The sequence below is a fragment of the Antennarius striatus genome, chromosome 21 (genome assembly GCF_040054535.1).
Source record: "Antennarius striatus isolate MH-2024 chromosome 21, ASM4005453v1, whole genome shotgun sequence".
Classification (NCBI taxonomy): Eukaryota; Metazoa; Chordata; class Actinopteri; order Lophiiformes; family Antennariidae; genus Antennarius; species Antennarius striatus.
In genome coordinates this window covers 6498955-6517934 of record NC_090796.1, presented here as the reverse complement: position 1 = coordinate 6517934, position 18980 = coordinate 6498955, and the positions used below count along the sequence as shown (strand labels likewise).

Below are 18980 nucleotides of genomic sequence, written 5' to 3'. Positions count from 1 at the left end.
GCCCGGGTGGAATGAAAAGAACGAAAAAGAGAAGAAACCAGGAGAAAAAGTTACTGATGTGCACGACACGGGGAAAGACTGAGACTACATGATGGAAGCAGTGATGAGTCGCGTTTGAGGAGCTGGAGGTACCTTAAGAGAAGAGAAGTTGCTTTGGCTGTCACTGTCTGACATGTCGTCAAAGAAAGGCTGCAGACTGGGCGGGGCGGTGGCAGACCGGCTGGTTTGGGGTGTATCACTAGTGTCCAGGTGAAGCCCTGCATTCTGTTCCCCAAGGAGAGAGCAACCAATCACCAGGTGTTGCATCAGAACGTCTTCCTGAACAAAAGGCTGCTGGTCCACTCCGTTTTGGATTTGGATAATTTTAGACTGTGTCAGTGACGACACCTTGTGGCAAGAAGATGTACTTCTCACCACAAAATAAAAAACATCCTTCACACAAAGAGGCTGCTCTAACGGTGATTTTTTTTAAGTGTGAAACTTAGTTTGTGAAGAAAAAAAATTGGACACATCTGCATCTTTTAATTTCATAAAATTTAAGTCAGTTAAATATGACAGTAAGTTAAAAAAACAAAAACAACGATGTACGATGAAAACATTCTTATGAAGTGTGTCATAAAACAAGCACCTTTTTTGCTGATTGGCTCACAGGCTCGGCCTCTGGCTGCCCTTTTGATTGGCTGTCAGTGTTGGGGAGTTTACTCGGTGATGACTGCAATCTCTAAAAAGTCAACAGGCAGACATTTATATTTCATTACATGTTACAAACCTGGAACAGGTCAATGAGGTAATAAGATACTAAGAGTCACTTTCACTGTACCTGCAGCGTGATGCGTCCGTTGGATTTGACCAATGACGACACTCCGTTCTGCCCCTCTGTGGTGTTACTGGTGAGAGCGATCAGGTAGTGGTTGCCATTGCTGTCGGTGACCAGTGTGGGTGTTCCATTCGCCTTGAGGAGATCTAAGGAAATGGCCTGAGTGTGGATCTGAGTGCCGTTCTGTTGGTTGATGATGACTGGAGCCACCTGCGAAGCAAACCTCGTGTTAACAGCTTCAGTTAATCACCACTACCTCAGGACTGATGGTTTGCTACCTTTACGTGTCACACTGCAGCTCAGGTGGAATGAATACCTGTTGCGTGGTGACTGCTGCTCGCTGCTGCCGTCGCTGATGAGCCTTCAGCTGCCTCCTCTGCTGGACTGCGTTCGCTGCCGGCTTCTGTATCTGAACCTGAACCTGCTTCAGCTGAACCGGCTGCCTCTGCTGGTTCTGTTGAACTTGCCCTTGAATTTGTTTGACCTGATTCTGCTGCGCTATCTTCTGTTGACTGAGTTTCTGCTGTGCTAACTTCTGCTGGGCCTGTAGCTGTTTCTGTTGGGTCTGCTGTATGAGGAGCTGCTGCAGCTGCTGCTGCTGCTGCTGGAGCAGGAGTTGGGCGCCCGTCTTTTGTTTTTGTAGTTTTTGAGGGCTGAACTTAGATTCTGCTACTTTCTGCAACTTAACCTCGCTCTGCTGCAGAATCTGCTTCTGCTGCTCCGCTTGTTGGACCTGCAGCCGATGAATCTGCTGGAGCCTGTACAGCGTCTCCTGAGAGCACTGCATCGGCTGGGCTGGTTTCTTTTCCTGGGCCTCCTCTGTTACCCCCTCCATGCCCTCTTCAAGCTCCTCCTTCTTCACTTTGACCACCACAAGGTCTTTAGGGAGAGTAGGGGGTTGAATGGCTGAAGCTTTAATAAGAGTTTGAGGTTTAACTTCTGGGGACGGTCCATTCTTCTCACTTCCTTCCTTCTCCGACGCAACTCCGTCAACAATTTTGCCGTGCTCCAGCTGAGACCTGAGGGTTTCCACCAGCCTCTGCTTCTGTCGCAGCATCCTGGTCAACTCCTCGATCTGTTTGTCCTTCTCCTGAAGCATCTGGTCCTTATCCTTTGTGTCCATGGCTGCTCCTGATAGGGACTCTGGATTTGATGACATCCTGGACAGGCAGCACGAGCTCTGGATCTCCTCTTTGACCTTGGAGTTGGGTGGCGAGAGCGGGGAAACATTTGCTGGGTGCTGAGGTGATGGGTGCAGGGTCAGTTGGGTCAGGGGTGAGCTCACCTTAAAGATGACAGAATTATGAGAGCGAGTTGAAAAAACAAGTCCCGACAGAATATGTTTAAGTACACAATACCATAAATTTGGTATGCAGGCCTCACCATTTCTCCAAACATGTCTCCATTGCAGCTCGTCTCATCTGGACTCATACCGGCCAGTGACCTGTCAGATGGAGTCGGCGACACTGGAGGACTGGAGCTGGTGCTGCCGAATCTCATGATCCGACCTGGAACCACCTGAGCCAATGACGACAAGTCTAACTTAAACCTGCCCTCTCCTGATTGGTGGTCTGGTTTAACGGTTGTGGTTCGAGGGGATGTGACGGTGCCAGCTGCCGTGGTAACACCCTGCTGACTGGCCTGCGAGGCGCCGTTTCTCAGTGCTGCTGTGGTGCCACCGTTTTGGTCCTGGTAGTTTCGGAGCCTCTCAATGAGATCGTTCTTGGTGCCTGACACTGTCAGACCACGCAATTTCAGTTCCTGCTTCAACTCAGCAACCTGATGGATGAGAAACCAGAGCAGGTCTCTTACTGAACAGGAATTGACTCACAGTGAAAGAGATCACAACAACTGATATGTAGGAGACATTAAAAAACAGCGTTGAGTGCAGCAGAACACAAATTAATTAAGGAGAAAACTGGAATCTTAAAAGAGATTGAAAAAAATGTGTTAATATATTACAGAAACTGATGATTGAGTTGAACTTTTAGACGATTTTTTGGGTAGAAAGTTATAGTTGGATGTGGATGGAGATTATTAAGATGCCCATCTGGAGCGTGGGTGTAGCCTCACTTTGAACTCATCCAGGTTGACTGGTAGAGTGCTCGGTTTGGCTCCTCCCACTGCAGTTTGGCTCTGACGTGCAGTCCCGTTCTGATTGGAGGAGGACGCAGTGACATTCGTGGGAACATTGCGAGATGGGGAAGGGCCACAGTTGGTTGTGGGAGGCTGATCACTCGGTGGCCTGAGGGAAGGCACAAAACAGTAAACTGTCAAGATTTCCTCCCCTTGCTTGATAAAACAACAAGATAGCTGAGGTCAGACAGATGTAACATCGCAGAATTTGACAAAAATACTGATTTAACTTCTTTTTTAAAACTCTATGAAGTACTAGAAATCATAACTTTGTCTACTTTGACAACATTGTTTTCAAGTTCTCAAAAACCTGAAACCACAACGTTAACCCCTGACGCTTGACATTAATTATTTAAAATTTGAAAACTACATTCCATTAGTCAAACATTTTTATTGCAAACACAGGAGGGATTTTCCCAACCTTGCTTCTGCTGTATGATACAGGCTTTGACAGAGTCACCCTAAAACCACTACCATGATGGCATTGTAGTTTGGGAGTGGACTGGAAATGAACAATGTCAGCAGGTTGTGTTGCAAAAGTGAACAATGGGAAATGACTCTGGTTTAATATGAGGAAATAAAAATGAGGGTGGCAAACTGGTTACATCGTCCTGTAAAACCCTGCAGCAGATCTCAAAGACACACACAAACTTGGCACTGACTTGGGAGGGGCGGGCAGGATGGTGTGGTAGTTGTAGTGCTGCTGCTGCTGGTTGAGGATCTGCAGCTGCAGGAACAGCTGCTGCTGCTGGAGGAGCTTTGCATAAGACGAGTCCATCTGGGGCAGACGCTCTTTGTCTGCTTTCTGATCCGGAGGGATGTACTGATGGTACTTCAGCTTCTTTACCTGCAAACAGGAAGAAATGAGGTTCAGACACGACTCTTTTATAAGTCAGATCCATTTGGTCACCACCATATACTGATTTTCAAAAAGCATAAGGGACATTTGAATAAAGGAGAATATCCATTTTGTACCTGTAGGTGGAATGATCCACAATAATGATGTAGCATCAGACAGTTAATAATTTCATTCCAGAAGCTATTATTCTGCAGTATTAATGATGCTGTGGTTACAGAAACTTGTATCTTTTCCTCTTCTGCAATGGATTTCTCTGTATGTGATTGTTATATGTGAGAACATTGATTCTACAGCGCATGGCTTCTCCAATTCTAGGAGTTGCAAAAACCACAGGAACAAGAACAACTAGAAGGTGTTCTAGCAAAAAATGACTTTGTGTTGACAGCTTCCCTAAACTGATGATTAAAGATAACTGTTCTAGTAACCCAATCTGATTTTAAATAAAAGGACAGACGGTGCTAACCTTGGGTTTGCTGTCCTTTGGTTTCTTAGGCCTCTGTGGGGGACGGTCTGAACTCCTCGCCTGAGACAATTAACAGGCACCGTGAGAATTTGGGTTGGGGAGGAGGATGTAAGGAAATGAAAAAGAGGGAGGGTGAGCCAGTTATAGTTGCTCCACAAATAGAGATTAAGGTCAGATTTATTCAGAAGTCATCAAATCTGCAGTGGGAATGGGTGCTTGTGGGAAAAGAGGAACATGACCAGGATTTCCATACCTTGACATGGCTGGTGGAGGAGCGGGAGTTTGTTGAAGTTCCCATAATGCCGTTTGTCACCTTTGGGAATGGAGAAAATTCTGATCCATTCACCAGGGGGGGAGGTGGTGGGGGAGGTGGAGGAGGAAGAGGAGGAGGGGATCGTGTAGTGAACTGAAAAGACATTAGTTTTGTTAACAGTGTGATTGTTTTATCTTTGTGGTAAATACATTTAATCTGACTGTTGTGTTAAATTAGTTCATTAGTTTTCTGAACGACTTGATTTGAACTGGATCCTCTACTGGCACCTGTGGGGGGGACATATTCCCATTCTGGGTGAGTACATCTGAGGGTGAGAGTTGAGGGACAGCACCCATAGGAGAGTCATGATTGGTTGGTTGGTCTGGAGACAGAGCATCGCTGCTGTCTTCATCTAAGGATGAGCTCTCCCCCCCGGCTCCCTTTGGAGAATCTGAAAAATACAAATACACAAATATAAAGTCTTTATTATCCCACAGACTGCATAAAACCAAACAGCCACACTGTGTGTCTTAACTCCGTTTGATGACCAAGTGGTGACTCAGTTATATAACACTGTGTGTCAAACCGTGTTTCAAAACTAAACGTTGTTGTTGTGTCATTTCTGTGACTGAGGTGTGACTCAAAGACGGTGTGGATTAGAAACACGGTTCGAGGCCTCACATACAGCAGAATGATGTGTAGTTAGTGAGTGTGGACATACTCACACCCACAATAATGGATTCCAAACACATGTAGATACCCAGACAGTATTATTATGAGGTCAATGTGTTCAAACCAAACATAAACCAGGTTTAAAAGGTCGCACTATTACAAAACTGGCATCAATAATAGAGGTGAGCTTGTTTTAAACCTGCACTCATCCCAGAGGTGACAGGTTCAAATGATGTCAGAGAGGAATAGAAGTGAGCGAGTGAGTGAGTGGGTGAACCCCTGTGTCAGCATGTTTGTTCTTTTTTTTTTCATGAGTGATTGACCATAATGCAGGTCCACATGATCAAAATAGCAGACGACTGGCGAGTATATAGAGGAGTGCCCTGTCTTGTCTATTTGACATAAGCTTCATTATCCGAGTTTGTTGTTGAAGTCTGCTTCCATTCCACTCCATCAGCTGCTTCTCTCTCCACTTAATCACACAGAGTGCTTTACAAACACACCTTTTATGTTTTCTCCATTTCATCAATACCATAAATGAAACCATAGCAAGTAACTCTCTCTATCTCTTAAAGCTTATTCACATTTTAAGATGGAAAATGTTACATCCAGCTGAAGAAAAGCTGACGGTTAGAAAGGAGGAGAGAGGTCATCTCATTTTAACCACCAGGTGTTCAGAATGATGCAAACCGGCACATTTTGTAAAGAGCTGCAGACTGAACTCCCCTCCTGGTGAATCACTGGTCTGATGGGTCTTTATGTGTGCCAATGATACCAAACGTCACTAGGAGTCTGTTTATCGTCCATCTCAGCTTCAACAACTGGCTGCTCTTCTCATATATGAATGCGTGAGGAAAGGGAGTGAACATCATGAGGTGTGTGTCGTTACCCAGAGGTGAGTGCACGGAGCAGCTGACTGACAGGATGTTCTTGTGAACCAGCTCGATAGGTCCGGGTCTGTGGGAGATCTTGTCGTTGAGATCATCGGCCAGTCGCGCTCGCTTCAGCTGCAACTGCTTGGCCTGCAGAGACGGCTCCGCCGACGTTTCTGTGGAGAGTGCATCAAGACGACAAGGCGTCAAGACTCTGTTCTGCAGCATCAACTAGATGCCAGCACATGCATGCTTTGTTAAAATAAAATGCAAAAGATCTGTTCACACACCCTAAACATGAAGGGAAGGGAATTCTGAAGAAAGATCATTTTTAAAGTAGTCAGTCGTAAGTTTTATATTTTAACTTTAAGCTTCCATTTGATGCTTGTTACACATAAGAGAAGCAATCTCAGTCAAAATGTGCATTCTCACTTTTTAGTAACACTTACCTTCCAGAATGTGCATCCTGACCAGCTCTGAGCGTTCGGGACGACTCCGGATCTTCCTCTTTAGATAATCTTCAGTCTGGTGACAGCACAAAACGAATGGATGACAGGTGCACAAAAAATTCATACAAAAATGATCACAAGCAAAATAGTTAGGAAAGGCCATCTTTGTTGTACTGCTGTTGAGTCTCATCATATTTAACATCACTATTAATCACTGCATCCAACACTGACTGTGAAGTGAAGTGAAAGCTACTCATCCTGTAGACCTTCTTCTTTCTTTTTATGGAAGTTTGAGTTTCAATATGATATTTCCTGTCAGCTTGTAAGTGCCTATTCTGACAGCAGAATCCAATTACATGAAGTGCTTTGTGATCTATGTTGTTCATACTGCAAAAGTTTTGTTCCATGTAGCTTTAACAGTGTCGTTTAATTGCTAAGTGAGATGCTCACCCTTGCTCGCTCCAGACTCCTCCTCTGCTCATGAAAGGCTGCTGGGCTCTTCAGTGCTGCGTGGAAAGACGGACAAAGGCGGAAAAGCAAAGAGAGGGATGGGAGAGAGATAAGAATGGAGCTCGCACTCACTCTGAGTTGTGCTTGACAAAGAAAAAAAAACCCCACTGCAGAGAAGGACAGACTGAACGATGGCTAGAGACTGAGAAGGTCAGGAGTGCAGATGGGGGCTCAGGAGTCTGATGGGACACTGCAGAATGCTGCGTGTGCAGGAATAAGACATTGTTTTGCAGCGAAAGACACCACAGTTGAGTTCTTTAACCTGATAGGATGCAGCTCGCTTGACCTCTGGTGTCCTGGGGTACAGCCTGAGCTTTGCTGGTCTTATGTTTAAACAGGGGAAATATGTAGAAAATCCTCCAGGAACCACATGACTGCATCCTGGCCTTCAGATTCTTTACTCGGCAGTTTAAGTCTAATTGTAAACACAACTGCCTCCTGGGAAGTCTGGTCACATTAATACATACAGTTTTTCCATGCATTCCTTAAATGTGGAAAAAGTTGATTTGAAGCTACATGCAGCTTTTCTATTAGCCAGTGTTGTACACAATAAACAGGCAACAATTGTGGTTTGGCTGAATCTCAAAGCCCGACACACAACTTCATCGATGTTGTTCTACTAGTGAGGCTGAGTTTCATTGTGATCAGAAAATGATACTGATGTATGTTGTTTATGGAATTGGTAGAAAGTTCCAAGCAGTTTGAAGGTCAACTGTGCAATAAATGTGAGAGACGAACAGCAGCTATAAAAATCTGAGACTGGAAGTCTGGAGACGATCGTTTGGGTATAAAGAACATTTGGCCATGTGTTTCTAGCCAAACAAGCACAGCCTACATCCTGTGGAAACTCCAATTATGACTTCAAAAGTATCACTGAAGCTTCAGATTGTTTTTTTCTATCAATTCATGGGATTAATAAACATAAATCATAGAAATTATATTGATTTTTGTTTACAATTGTTCCATAATTTTAATTTGCTGGTAGTATTTTTCAATTTATAATGAGCCAAACTGAAAACGGGATTTTTAACCTTTCTCAGTAGACAAACACAAACCAACTCAGTCTTTACAAAACAACATTTCAAGAGTCTGTAAATACTCAGCTGATAAACGACAAAAATGTTCACTTTAATTTGGGGAAGGATATTGGGAGTACATGACAGTTGCAATGATGTAACCTAGCACTGTATGATTGGTAAAGAGTTGGTGAAATCCCTCCCATGGATGTGTAAGACAGTAGATTCTAGCTATTGGTTGCTTATCAGAGGACAGAAGATCTCCAAAGGTGACAAATAAATTGCAAAAACAGAGAAACATCACTGCTGAAACTGAATAAAACAGTTACCGCTACAGAAAAACTATAGAGGGAAGAAAACATCTACATGTTTTTCTAAAATACTGATGAATAAAACGTTTCTCAGTGTCTTACAGTTTGTCTCATTTCCACAAATTATTCAGAAGCCATTCTGTGTTGAGTCTTTTTTATTGCATTATTTTATATGTTGTGATCAATCAATTTGTCGTGATCTGACATTCTCTTAGCACATGAATAAAATCATGATTTACAGCTTCTGGATGTCTACACAGCTGGCCTTCATGACTGCCACAACAATAATTACACACTGCTGCAGTGAGCAGAAATAGTAAAAACTACACCTGCTGTGTGTGGTTATACTGGAATACAAAAGCAATCAGTGTTGTAATAGTGTAGTGAAGCAGCTTCACAAAGCCTTCAGACTCTGTTTCATTAGGAGCAATGTGACGTGATATGAAAAATCAAGCAATCCTGACCAGACGTGACATCCACTGCAGCATCAACACCAACAACCAACTGGTGTGTTTCTTACTGAATGACTGACCTCCAAATACCCGACCTCATATTTACAGGATTGCTGTGGCTGCGTTGAAGCAGCAGCGACAGGCCAGAGGTCAGCTTCCTTGCTCAAGAACATCTAGCTGGTGGTTACTGAGCGAGGGTGGAAAGTTACTTCTTCATTCCAACTACTGTTCCAAAGGCAGAGTTAGAAACCGATTCTGCATCAGTAGCAGCAACCACTGTTTCCTCTTCAGCTTCATGTTTAATACATATTATTAAGTTTTCTATGCGGATATAGGTCATAATTTGGACACTGTCAATACAAAATCAGTAAATACAGTAAATTGTATACGGCTTAGTTAAAATATAGTCAGACTCTCACCAAAAAAGCTAAAAAAAAATTTTAAAAAAAGGAATGAAGTGTGATTATATAATCATGATTCAACTGATAGTTGCTGAAGGAAAATGTTCCTTTGATGCTCTTTAGCAGCTCATACAATCTTTAGAGTCCTATAATTCAATAGGAGTTACACAACTGATTAGTATTTTCTCTGGCACGCTGTGTCTCAAGGCAATGGTCAAAACGAGGGCTTTTTGTGGAAATCCTCGATATCAAACTCGATCATTGAAGAATCTCTTCTAAAGCCATGTCTGACATTTCCACCGCTTTGTGCATCATGTCTGCTTTTATCCCAGGAGAGGAGTAGCTGGAGAGTAATGTACAGTACATGCCAGTACATGCCGATCCCAATTTAATGATCTGGACGGGAGCCAACGGTGAAAGGACAGACAGATTTATTGAAACTACTAAATGGACTCCATGCTGTCGACTCAAACAAGCACCTGGAATGACTGACCACTCCAACGTATTCCTGCATTTCTGAGATAAACTGTTGTAAGCGTAGTTTAGTTACTTTGAGCACATCTTTACTGGAATATTATCTCGTCTAATTCATACAGGAGTGCTTATTAATCATCATAAACAGCAGAGGTGGTAGAAATTGTGAAATCTAAAATAACGACTGACAAAGAATACAGAATACAAACTGTATGTTTGTTCCCATCCTTTAATTGAGGAGAGTTGTATCTACCTTTAAACTTACCAAGAACATTCAAAGCATCGATAGTCACCTAACAGCCACCCACTCAAGTATCTTTTCTTTGGAGAATCTTGAAGATTATACTACTTTTATTTTTTAAAATTTTCTTGAAATAGCTGGGTATTTTAATTGAAATGGGGAAAATGCAAAGAAAAAAAAGGCATATCAGCACCTCGTGTGATGCGTGGAACTCTGAAACAGGAAGTGGATACAGAAGCGGAAGCTGCCCTATTTGATAACACAAAGTGCTACAGAGACAGCTAAATATGGCACATGAACAGAAAACACAAATTTACGGTAACAGACTCAGATAAGGGCTGACAACTTCGGCAAAGAACAGCAAAGTCTCCACATTCAGTGTGACACAAGATATTTTGATATCAAATGCAGATTGAATCTGTAAACATATCTAGTACAAAATGGCACGATAGCTTGTGAATCAGTCAACCATACACAGGACTCTGTGTTAGAATTATGTAACGCTATTAATCTTGACAGGATGTCTGAAATGAATCAAAGGCACAGATGCACGTCCTACTTGCCTGTAATGTGCACTGACGGAACAATATATACCGTAATGTTTACAGGAGCATTTATCAACAACAAAGTCTGAATTGCTAAATACAACAGACTTAAAGCATTAACTTACGTGGCATGATCCCTTGGCTGACCAGTTCCTCTCGTGTACGTCTCTGCTGGAGTTTGAGCTGAAGGACTGCATGGAGACAGAGGAGGTGAAGGGAGATAGAAGAGAAGAGGAGTCAGTCAAACGGCAGCAACAGGGCTGGGAGCTCTTAAAGCTTTGTTAGAGTCCGTTAGAGTCCAATGATCAGCACTCCGTCTATCGGGTTTTGATAAGTAACCACGTATTGGAATTTTGACTGACATGAATACGACCCAGTTCATCCTTCCCCCCCATCGTTGGCAAGTTTTGTTTCTGAAGCTACAAAACAGGCGGGTACAAGGCGTCGACACCTTACTACACACTTCCTGTTTCTGGGCTCCTTTTGCTTTTTCTGCTTTTTCTGTGCCAAGTCTTTGCAGATGCATAGAAAAAAAACAACAACCCACCAACAAGCCAAAAAGGGTGAGACACACCAGAGGAGGAAGAAAAAAACCTCATGCAACTATCTGATTATTGGGGAAAAGATGAGGAAAAAGGAGTATGGGATGACAGAGCCTCATTACAAAACAGGAAGTGTTTGTTACATAAGACAGAACCAAAAAGACAAACAGTGCAGGACCAAAGGAGGTGGAACATGTTTGACTGTTCAGTACCCACAAAAGTTTACTGGTTTAGTCCTGTTCTTGTTGGTGCCTTTTGAAGAACGCGTGTGTAAAATGAAGTGGGGGAAACCCTCCTAGCCATGATTTCTTTCGTCCCCCTCTACGGACTCTCCCATGTGGCACTGCTCTGCTTTGATAATAACTCAGAACTGACAAATCAAATGCTGGCCTGGCATGTGTCACAGCTTTTTCTTAGGAAACACCATTAACTGGGAGATGAGGTGGGCTCAGTTCGGTGCAGTGTGAAACACCAATAGATGCTGCACACACTGGGTCTTTCATTCATTCAACATGCTGGAAGCTCACCACCTTTCATTCTGTACTTACCAAAAAACTATAACAGGACTCTTTTTAAAATTGCAAAATAATAATGATTTAAATGTTAACAGCAGTGCCAAGATCATGTAAGTGTACGTCATTCAGAATGAATTTACAACAGTGAGAGTGAAGGGAAGTGAGCTGGAGACAACGGTCAGCCACACAGACGACGAACTGCAACATCACTGCGCCAAGAATAGAAGCACAGAAGAGCAACAGGGTCGTCATTGTAGACACTCAAAGGCAGTGGGAGGTTTTCTTATCAGATAGATAAGTAATCGATAAGTTTACAGAAGAAGTGGACAAAATCAGAGGAAGAAATGAGAATGCTGTCGCACCAAATACTGTTTAAACAAGGACATTCAACAAAGTCCCACTCAGCTCAGACTCTCGTTTCATATGGAACAGCTGTCCCCGCTGAAGGGTTGTGCGTATATGAGTGTGTAACGTAACACACCGCTGAGACTTCCCAAACATTTCTGGCCTGGCTTGTGTCCACTTCTGATGCAGCACCTGTTCCTTCCCTCCAATGAAAGTGACATCATTGGTGCTGGCAGGCTAGGTAGCTGGTTACTGCTGCACTTAGCGGCTGCAGTGTTAGTGTTACGACAAACCATCCAGAACTGGATGAGAAACACAACAAATTATAAGACTGTACAACTGAATGTCATAGCTTGGCTATGGATCCCTTGCTGGTGACATCAATTCCCCCTAGTAATATTTACAAGGGTGTATGCTCTCCATCATGAGGGATTGGACTCGTACTGCAGCCTCGTCTCTGGAAGCAATAACATGCCAGTTTCTCACCGTCGGCAACATAAACACGGAGACCTAAACACTGTCAGACCACCTCATGCATAAGTTGCACCAGCACAGCTGCTGAGATGAATTCTCTCTCAACAGCAGACAAATGTGCAAATACTTAAGAGCCTCACGTGTTGCCTGGACCGGCACCCACGGACATACATGTTGGTTGTGCCATTCCAGAATGCAGGATACAATCCAAGCCGACTAAAGAAACAAGGTTTATTTTGGGACAGGGAATCCTGCCCTTTCGCTCTGGCGCAGCTTTCTATCTCTATGCTGCTCTAAAATCTTCTCAACACCGCGATGTGTTGATGTCACAGTGAATATGTGAAGCCAACGAAGGCAGATTAATGATCTTCTAATGTCAGACTTCCATTACAGTATTTAGATTCTTTTACAATTAAGGTCTTGGATGTGAAATAAACTGACTGAATAATAATCTTCATTAGTTACGGCCTTAAGCAGCAGTTATCAAAATACTGACAAACTAAACCGGTTAGTGAACGCAACAGTGATAATGACCATCATAACTGAACCCGCTGAAGCCTCACTGGTGCACTTCATACATGGTGGTGACTAGCTGTGTGTGGGTGCATAGAAAACAAGTACACAACTAAAGAATCCAATCCTGTTTAGTGTCTGAATAATTGACACATTGAATTGTGTAAGAAGTGAAAATCACAACTTTTATAAAGTATGTAGATTTTACAGATGACACAATAATTTCATTCCTTAAACTTTCTAATTGTGTGCTTTGTGAGACGTTAGCAGTAGCAGCAGTGGCTGGATGAAATAAAGTTCATATTTCAAACGATGCATAATTTGGGACAAATGATGAATGAATAAAATGTATAAAATACGACTAACATTGAGACCAATTCAAAAATTAAAAAAGAATTCCAATAACGCAAAAAACAAGCAAACACAAACTGGGACACGAACACGATCTGATAACCAGCTGCATGTAAACACAGACTTTTCTATAAACAAGTTATTGCAAAGCAGAGGGAATCTGATCTCTGCCTCAATATGATTTCTCACAGTAATTTTCCCTGAGTGTTAAGTTAATATTAATAGCGTTATGTTGATGCTGGTGTGAAAAGATGATAAGGAATTTATCTCAATCCATTTTGAGGGTCGGTTCATTCAAGATAAGATGAAAGGGCAGGGCAGCCTACTGGGATGTTAAGACACAGCTAAACCTGGTCTCCACCATTAAAAGTTAGGATGAAGGGACAGACAGGGAGGCAGCCTCACGATTTATAAGGTTTAGATGCAGTCGAGGAGCAGCAGTGAATGGAAGTCAGTTGGTTTTCTCAAGGACACGACTAAACAAATCCGCCCTGTGGTGTGTAGTCAACAATATGGCTTGTCTGAACCAAGTGGGTTGACTAATGTGGGCACAGCTGCATCCTCACATCAGCATATATCATTTATAAAGTAAGATTACACTTAGAATAATAAATAATAGTCTTCATATCCTATTATTTACACTGAGATGTCATCTCCAATGAATTTTGCCTAAAGGTTTTACTGTCATGTCTAAGCAAGAAAACTATTATTTATTATTTAGTAGTTTTATCTTTTAAATACATAAAAATGTATTAAGCTAAAAGAACAGTCAATTGTAATTATCCCAGATCAGTATTGAAGCACAGCTTTTAAAAGATTTGGAAGTATAAACGATAAAAAAAAATCCTCAGCCATGTAAAATTAGTGATGAGAGGAATCCAGAGGTTAAGATTAGAGAGGCAGAAGGAAGAGGTCAGTGAGGTAGAGAAAAGTTCTTGGTAGCCAACTGGGCTAATCCTCCACTGCTCGCGTGTCATTAGATCTGATTAAACCTGTCTGTGTGTGCCGCTGTCCCCAAAGACCCCCCAGGCTTGGCACATCAAGGCCTAGACATACTGACCATAGCAACACACATGAAGGCAGAACAGGTCACGCTGGTGGAGGAAGTGGGCACATAAAGACAAAAAAAACGCACATGATCACCACAAATATCTCTGCACAGACATTCGGCCTGGCATCGGCAGTGGAAATGTTCTCCGGCATATGCTCATGCTTTACTTAGCAGCACAGTTTGACTGAAACGTCTCACACACCAGTGAAAATGGTTGAGGTTACAGGGCAGTAACAAAACAAGGTTAAGACCATTCACATCCAGGTGCTACCACCACTTCTACTGCGACGCTGTACTGCAATGGGAATCCAGACAACAACCAGAGTGTGGCTGTGAATAACAACTATCCGAAAGTTCAAGGATGACGAGTCAAATTCCCACAGCTTTCACAACTTTAAGCAGTTCCTGTCACTCCCACTTCCTGTGGACATGCAGTCAGCAGAAAAATGGACCTTGAATGATTTTATAAGTGACAGCTGTAGCTGTAGCTGTATGAATATTAATGACAGAGAGATGTTATGTTGTCTAGATGGGTCGTCATTCATGACTGTAATCTTTGATGGAAAATCATTGAAAGCTGAACCCTGTAGGCACCAGATTCTACATTTACCACTTCTACCAGGGATGCATAGAAACAATCAGCAATTTTTAATGCTGCTAACCTGATGTGTCATGTGACATCACAGCAGCTCACATCTACGGTAGGCCACATGTTTATCTTTCTTCTATAACTTGAATCTTTTCATCTAATTTGATAATGAAGAAACTACTTACACCACCTTCCTATGCAGCTCAGTGAACCAAAATGCTAACGCTAAGAGAAACCATGCTGTTTACACAACCATGTAAAATACTGATACAAACTTTTAGAATAAGTCATATATATCATGCCTCCAGGCTGCCCACCTTCTTTCAGGCTGTGATAGATGTGTCTGTCATGATCCATCATTAATCCTGCCTTTTCCATGTCTTCTCCCATTGGAGGAGAGCCCGGGGGGGAGGGTTCAATGGACAGGCACTGGTTGTTGTCCAGCATTATCATTTAGAACGTCAGACTGGTGATAAACTATCTGGTAAACATTGGAATTCTAAATTCAAAACTCGTCGTCCACACAAGTCCCAAATGTCGGCTCAGAAGAAAAACAAGTCCTTGATGTGTCAAACTGCACCAGCTGTCCCTTCGATTAGTCGTCTTTTAGACGGGGAAAACGTGGATCAAATGCTCCTGACGGCTCGCATACAAGTCAGAGAATCTCCTTCAGCCGAACCGTTGGAAAAATAGGAGTTAGCTCTCCTCTCCCAGTGCCTCTCTTTAATCGATCGCTCTCTCAGCTTCTCCTTCTTTCTCTTCTTCCCTGTTGTTTCCTTCCTTCTGTTCTCTCTTTCCCTTGCAGTGGCAGCCGGTGAGTCACGACAGCCCCACTCTGCAAAGGTTTCTAAGATAGATGATGATGTGTGTGTGTGTGTGTGTGTGTGTGTGTGTGTGTGTGCGCGTGTGCGTGTGAGTGTGTGTGTGTGCGTGTCGGGGGGGGTCCACAAGGCGACTCGTAGACAAGAAACTGAAAAGAGGCGCCAGTGGTGCAGGTAGAGAGGACAGCAGCGAGCATGTGAGAGAGACTGCTCTGGTTCAGTTCCTGCTGAATCTCTCTCTCTGTCTCTCTCCCTCACTCACACACACACATGAACACACTCACACATACAAGACTGTTGCCTATAAAGTTCTCCTGCTCAGCTGTTGCCATTCATTCACTCTTGGGGGGGGGGGTTGCTACATACAAAGCCTCCTCTCTATTAAACACATGCTGTGAACACAGGACTAAATCACAACCCTGTGAATGAGACAATATGTTCTTGAACATGTTGTAACACAAATGGTGAATCAGTCCATCTAGGAGATGCTTTACGCTTTTACTGCACATGTGGATGACCTCATCCAAAACCAACCTTGTCAAAGACATCCGAGTGAATCTGATACTGAGATGAATCACAGACCGATTGATTGATATCCAATCACCAACACAGCTCTGACATGTCGATCGGTCCGCCCTTGATGAAAGGCATCTCATTTAGACTCAATAATGAACACTCTAAGATGGTATGAGAGTTATAGCTGGAGAATCGTAACTGATTCATCTAAATCCTATCAGAAAACTCCCCCAAACTTCTGGGTCTAGTAGAATGCTGATGTCGAACCCCCTCCCTGTATCACCACCCCTCCACCCTGTTTTAAATAGAAAGGCCAGCTGGCCATAAGGGGGCTATATTCAGCTTGGTATCACCTGTGCGCTCACAGGGTAAGGTTACTGTGAGGCACGCACATCATGGCCTGGAAATACAGAGAATCAAACCTCAAAGTGCAAAGTGTGCCAACATCACCAAACAGTAGTGTACTTGTGTCACACAGGTGACACACATCACCGCTGTGAACCAAAAAACACCAGCAACACCTTGAACAAACGGTGGCTGAGATATCTGATAACTGTCTGTTCTGAGCCTGTGATTAGAGTCCACCTGCTGTCATGATTCACAGTCTGGGCAGGAAACACAGAGATGACAAAACACACTCGGATTAGGACACTGCTGTGTGGGTTGAGCCTATCTATTGGCAACACACACACTCACACACACATGAACTGGCATACAGCATGACAAACATGTAATGTTTATTCTTGTATTCATGGTTCAAAATTCTGAGCCCTTCTTCATTTTTCACTGATTTTTCTGATCTGTTTTCTTCAGAACAAAACATGTGGGACCCACATGGCAACACAAACGCCATGAACGGGTGTTAAGATAGCGTTCAACAGGGATGGATTCATTAACTGTTACTTTGACCCATAGGGTAAGTTTTAACTGAGACTGTACGTATAAGGGTTTTGGTCTTATTGGCCATTGTGAGTGGGAACACCTCCTACATACTAATGCGAGCATGTCAACACACTCAAAATGATTAAAATACCATGCTGGATTTTAGAAGGTTTAACATCTATTTGCCATCCTAAAACAGAATGTTATTGAACTAAATAGCCAAACAAAAAAAGCACCTGAAGCTGATGTATGAATGGAATTATAATATAGTATATACAGTATGCTAATCAACACACGTGTGAACCTCATGACGGTGCCAAAGACATCTAAATAGAAACAATTAATCACCAACCTTAATGCGAAGCCACAGCTAAAATATTGCATGACTATTAACTATCACTATGAAAATTCCCAGGATGGCTGCCAATTCTTAAGATGCATACCAGAGCTAATATATGATGCTTTTGCATACTGTTTATGTACCGCAGTCATTATGTTGATGATGTTAACTTTGCTTAGATAAATTAGCTGTCACAGTTCTGCCTTTGGGAAAATTACAGCCAAACTATTTAGCCTTGGACATCATTATCCAATATTTGTCACTGGAAAACAATTCTTGGAATTTAAATAAAAACAAATAATCGGTGCAACCATCCAGGATGTAATTACTGTATGAAGGTTTTGCTGAAATTATAATTGCAAGGCTTCCTGTGAATGTGTCAGTTATTGGAAATAAACAGCTTCCGAGTAATATAACTTTAACCACTGAGGCCATAAATGGCAAAAACATTAGTATTCTTGGTTGTTAATAAAACTGCCATTTTTTCCACTACTTGTTGTGGTATCTCAAACATCAAACCCACATTCAAAGAGTCAACAGTCTCTTTTTAATCATCAAATTTGGCAAAGTCAAGGCAGTTAAGCGACTATAGCCCAAACATTTTTATTTTCCTAGCCTGGTAGAAGAACATCATGACCCCCTTGGCTAAGATTTTGTGTCCTTCAACAGCCCAGCCCAAAACAACCACCCTACCACATTCCATTAGCTTCCTCATAACAATTAGTAGCTCCAGCAAACCTCCCCGCTAATCACAGCTTACACAAAAGACTGCAGGCAGGCCTGATTCAGGTCAAAGACATAGAATTATTTGAAGTATTTGACCAAAAATTGACATGTAGTCAGGAAAGACAATGTTTCCACAATGTGTTTGATGAATTTTGAACTTTCACTGGCAAAACTTCCCAGTACTTCTTTACTGATTATTATCTTTGAATGTAGGTGAAAGAAACAAATGTCAACCATATAAGACTGGAATCAAATGTTTGCTTGGAATCCTGCGCACTTGTTTGACTAGTTACTTCTTTATCTCAATGAGGAAACGTCTAATGTTTGATTGTATTTAAGTTACTGCTTCCCCCTAATAAATGGAATGGTTTGGTTTAATTCACTAAATGAAAAATGTATAGTTTTATTATCTGCATGGAAGCTAACTGGGTTGAATAATAATACAATTTTTTTTTTTGGTGTTTTCCCAAGGTTTTGAATTTGACACATCTTAGTCCTGATCAAGTTCAGCAAAAAACCCCCAAAACTGAACAGCCTGCTGAGAAATATAAAGCGTATTTTCCTTTCCTTGTTTCCCAATATGTTCTACAGTGGAATTCACCAGCACTGTTTGCATTTGGCTGTAACTCAACAGTGACATCAGGCCCGGGACCTCTTAGCTTTGAAACACTGACATTTCTGAAATTTAAAAATACATCGACTGAAATCTAGTCCACTGATATCTCAAACAAGGCACTCACACCAAGGAGACTGGTAGCTGCATGGCAGTCATGTAGAGTATGCCACCAAAAAACAACCATGTAGAATGTGACACAGAACCCAAAAGTAAACACTGCTATTGAAA

The 18980-nt window shown here is 42.4% G+C and overlaps 1 protein-coding gene across 11 annotated transcripts in view; it reads right to left on the bottom strand.

The window, feature by feature from the left end:
* mrtfab (myocardin related transcription factor Ab) overlaps nt 1–18980 on the bottom strand; it is a 36279-nt gene that overhangs the window by 2737 nt on the left and 14562 nt on the right. For 5 of the 11 annotated variants that reach the window (XM_068304727.1, XM_068304736.1, XM_068304732.1 and 2 more), the window contains 14 exons: nt 10597–10662; nt 6972–7027; nt 6522–6597; nt 6090–6248; nt 4816–4979; nt 4529–4681; nt 4276–4335; nt 3616–3800; nt 2891–3062; nt 2201–2596; nt 1134–2102; nt 821–1027; nt 629–721; nt 133–264 (listed from right to left, as the gene is read on the bottom strand). In XM_068304727.1, the coding sequence (XP_068160828.1) occupies nt 133–264; nt 629–721; nt 821–1027; nt 1134–2102; nt 2201–2596; nt 2891–3062; nt 3616–3800; nt 4276–4335; nt 4529–4681; nt 4816–4979; nt 6090–6248; nt 6522–6597; nt 6972–7027; nt 10597–10662 (2888 nt within the window). Of the gene's footprint in view, nt 1–132; nt 265–628; nt 722–820; nt 1028–1133; nt 2103–2200; nt 2597–2890; nt 3063–3615; nt 3801–4275; nt 4336–4528; nt 4682–4815; nt 4980–6089; nt 6249–6521; nt 6598–6971; nt 7028–10596; nt 10663–10833; nt 10851–15168; nt 15675–18980 lie in introns of those variants that run through there. The other 6 variants (XM_068304725.1, XM_068304726.1, XM_068304735.1 and 3 more) reach the window with 5 other exon arrangements.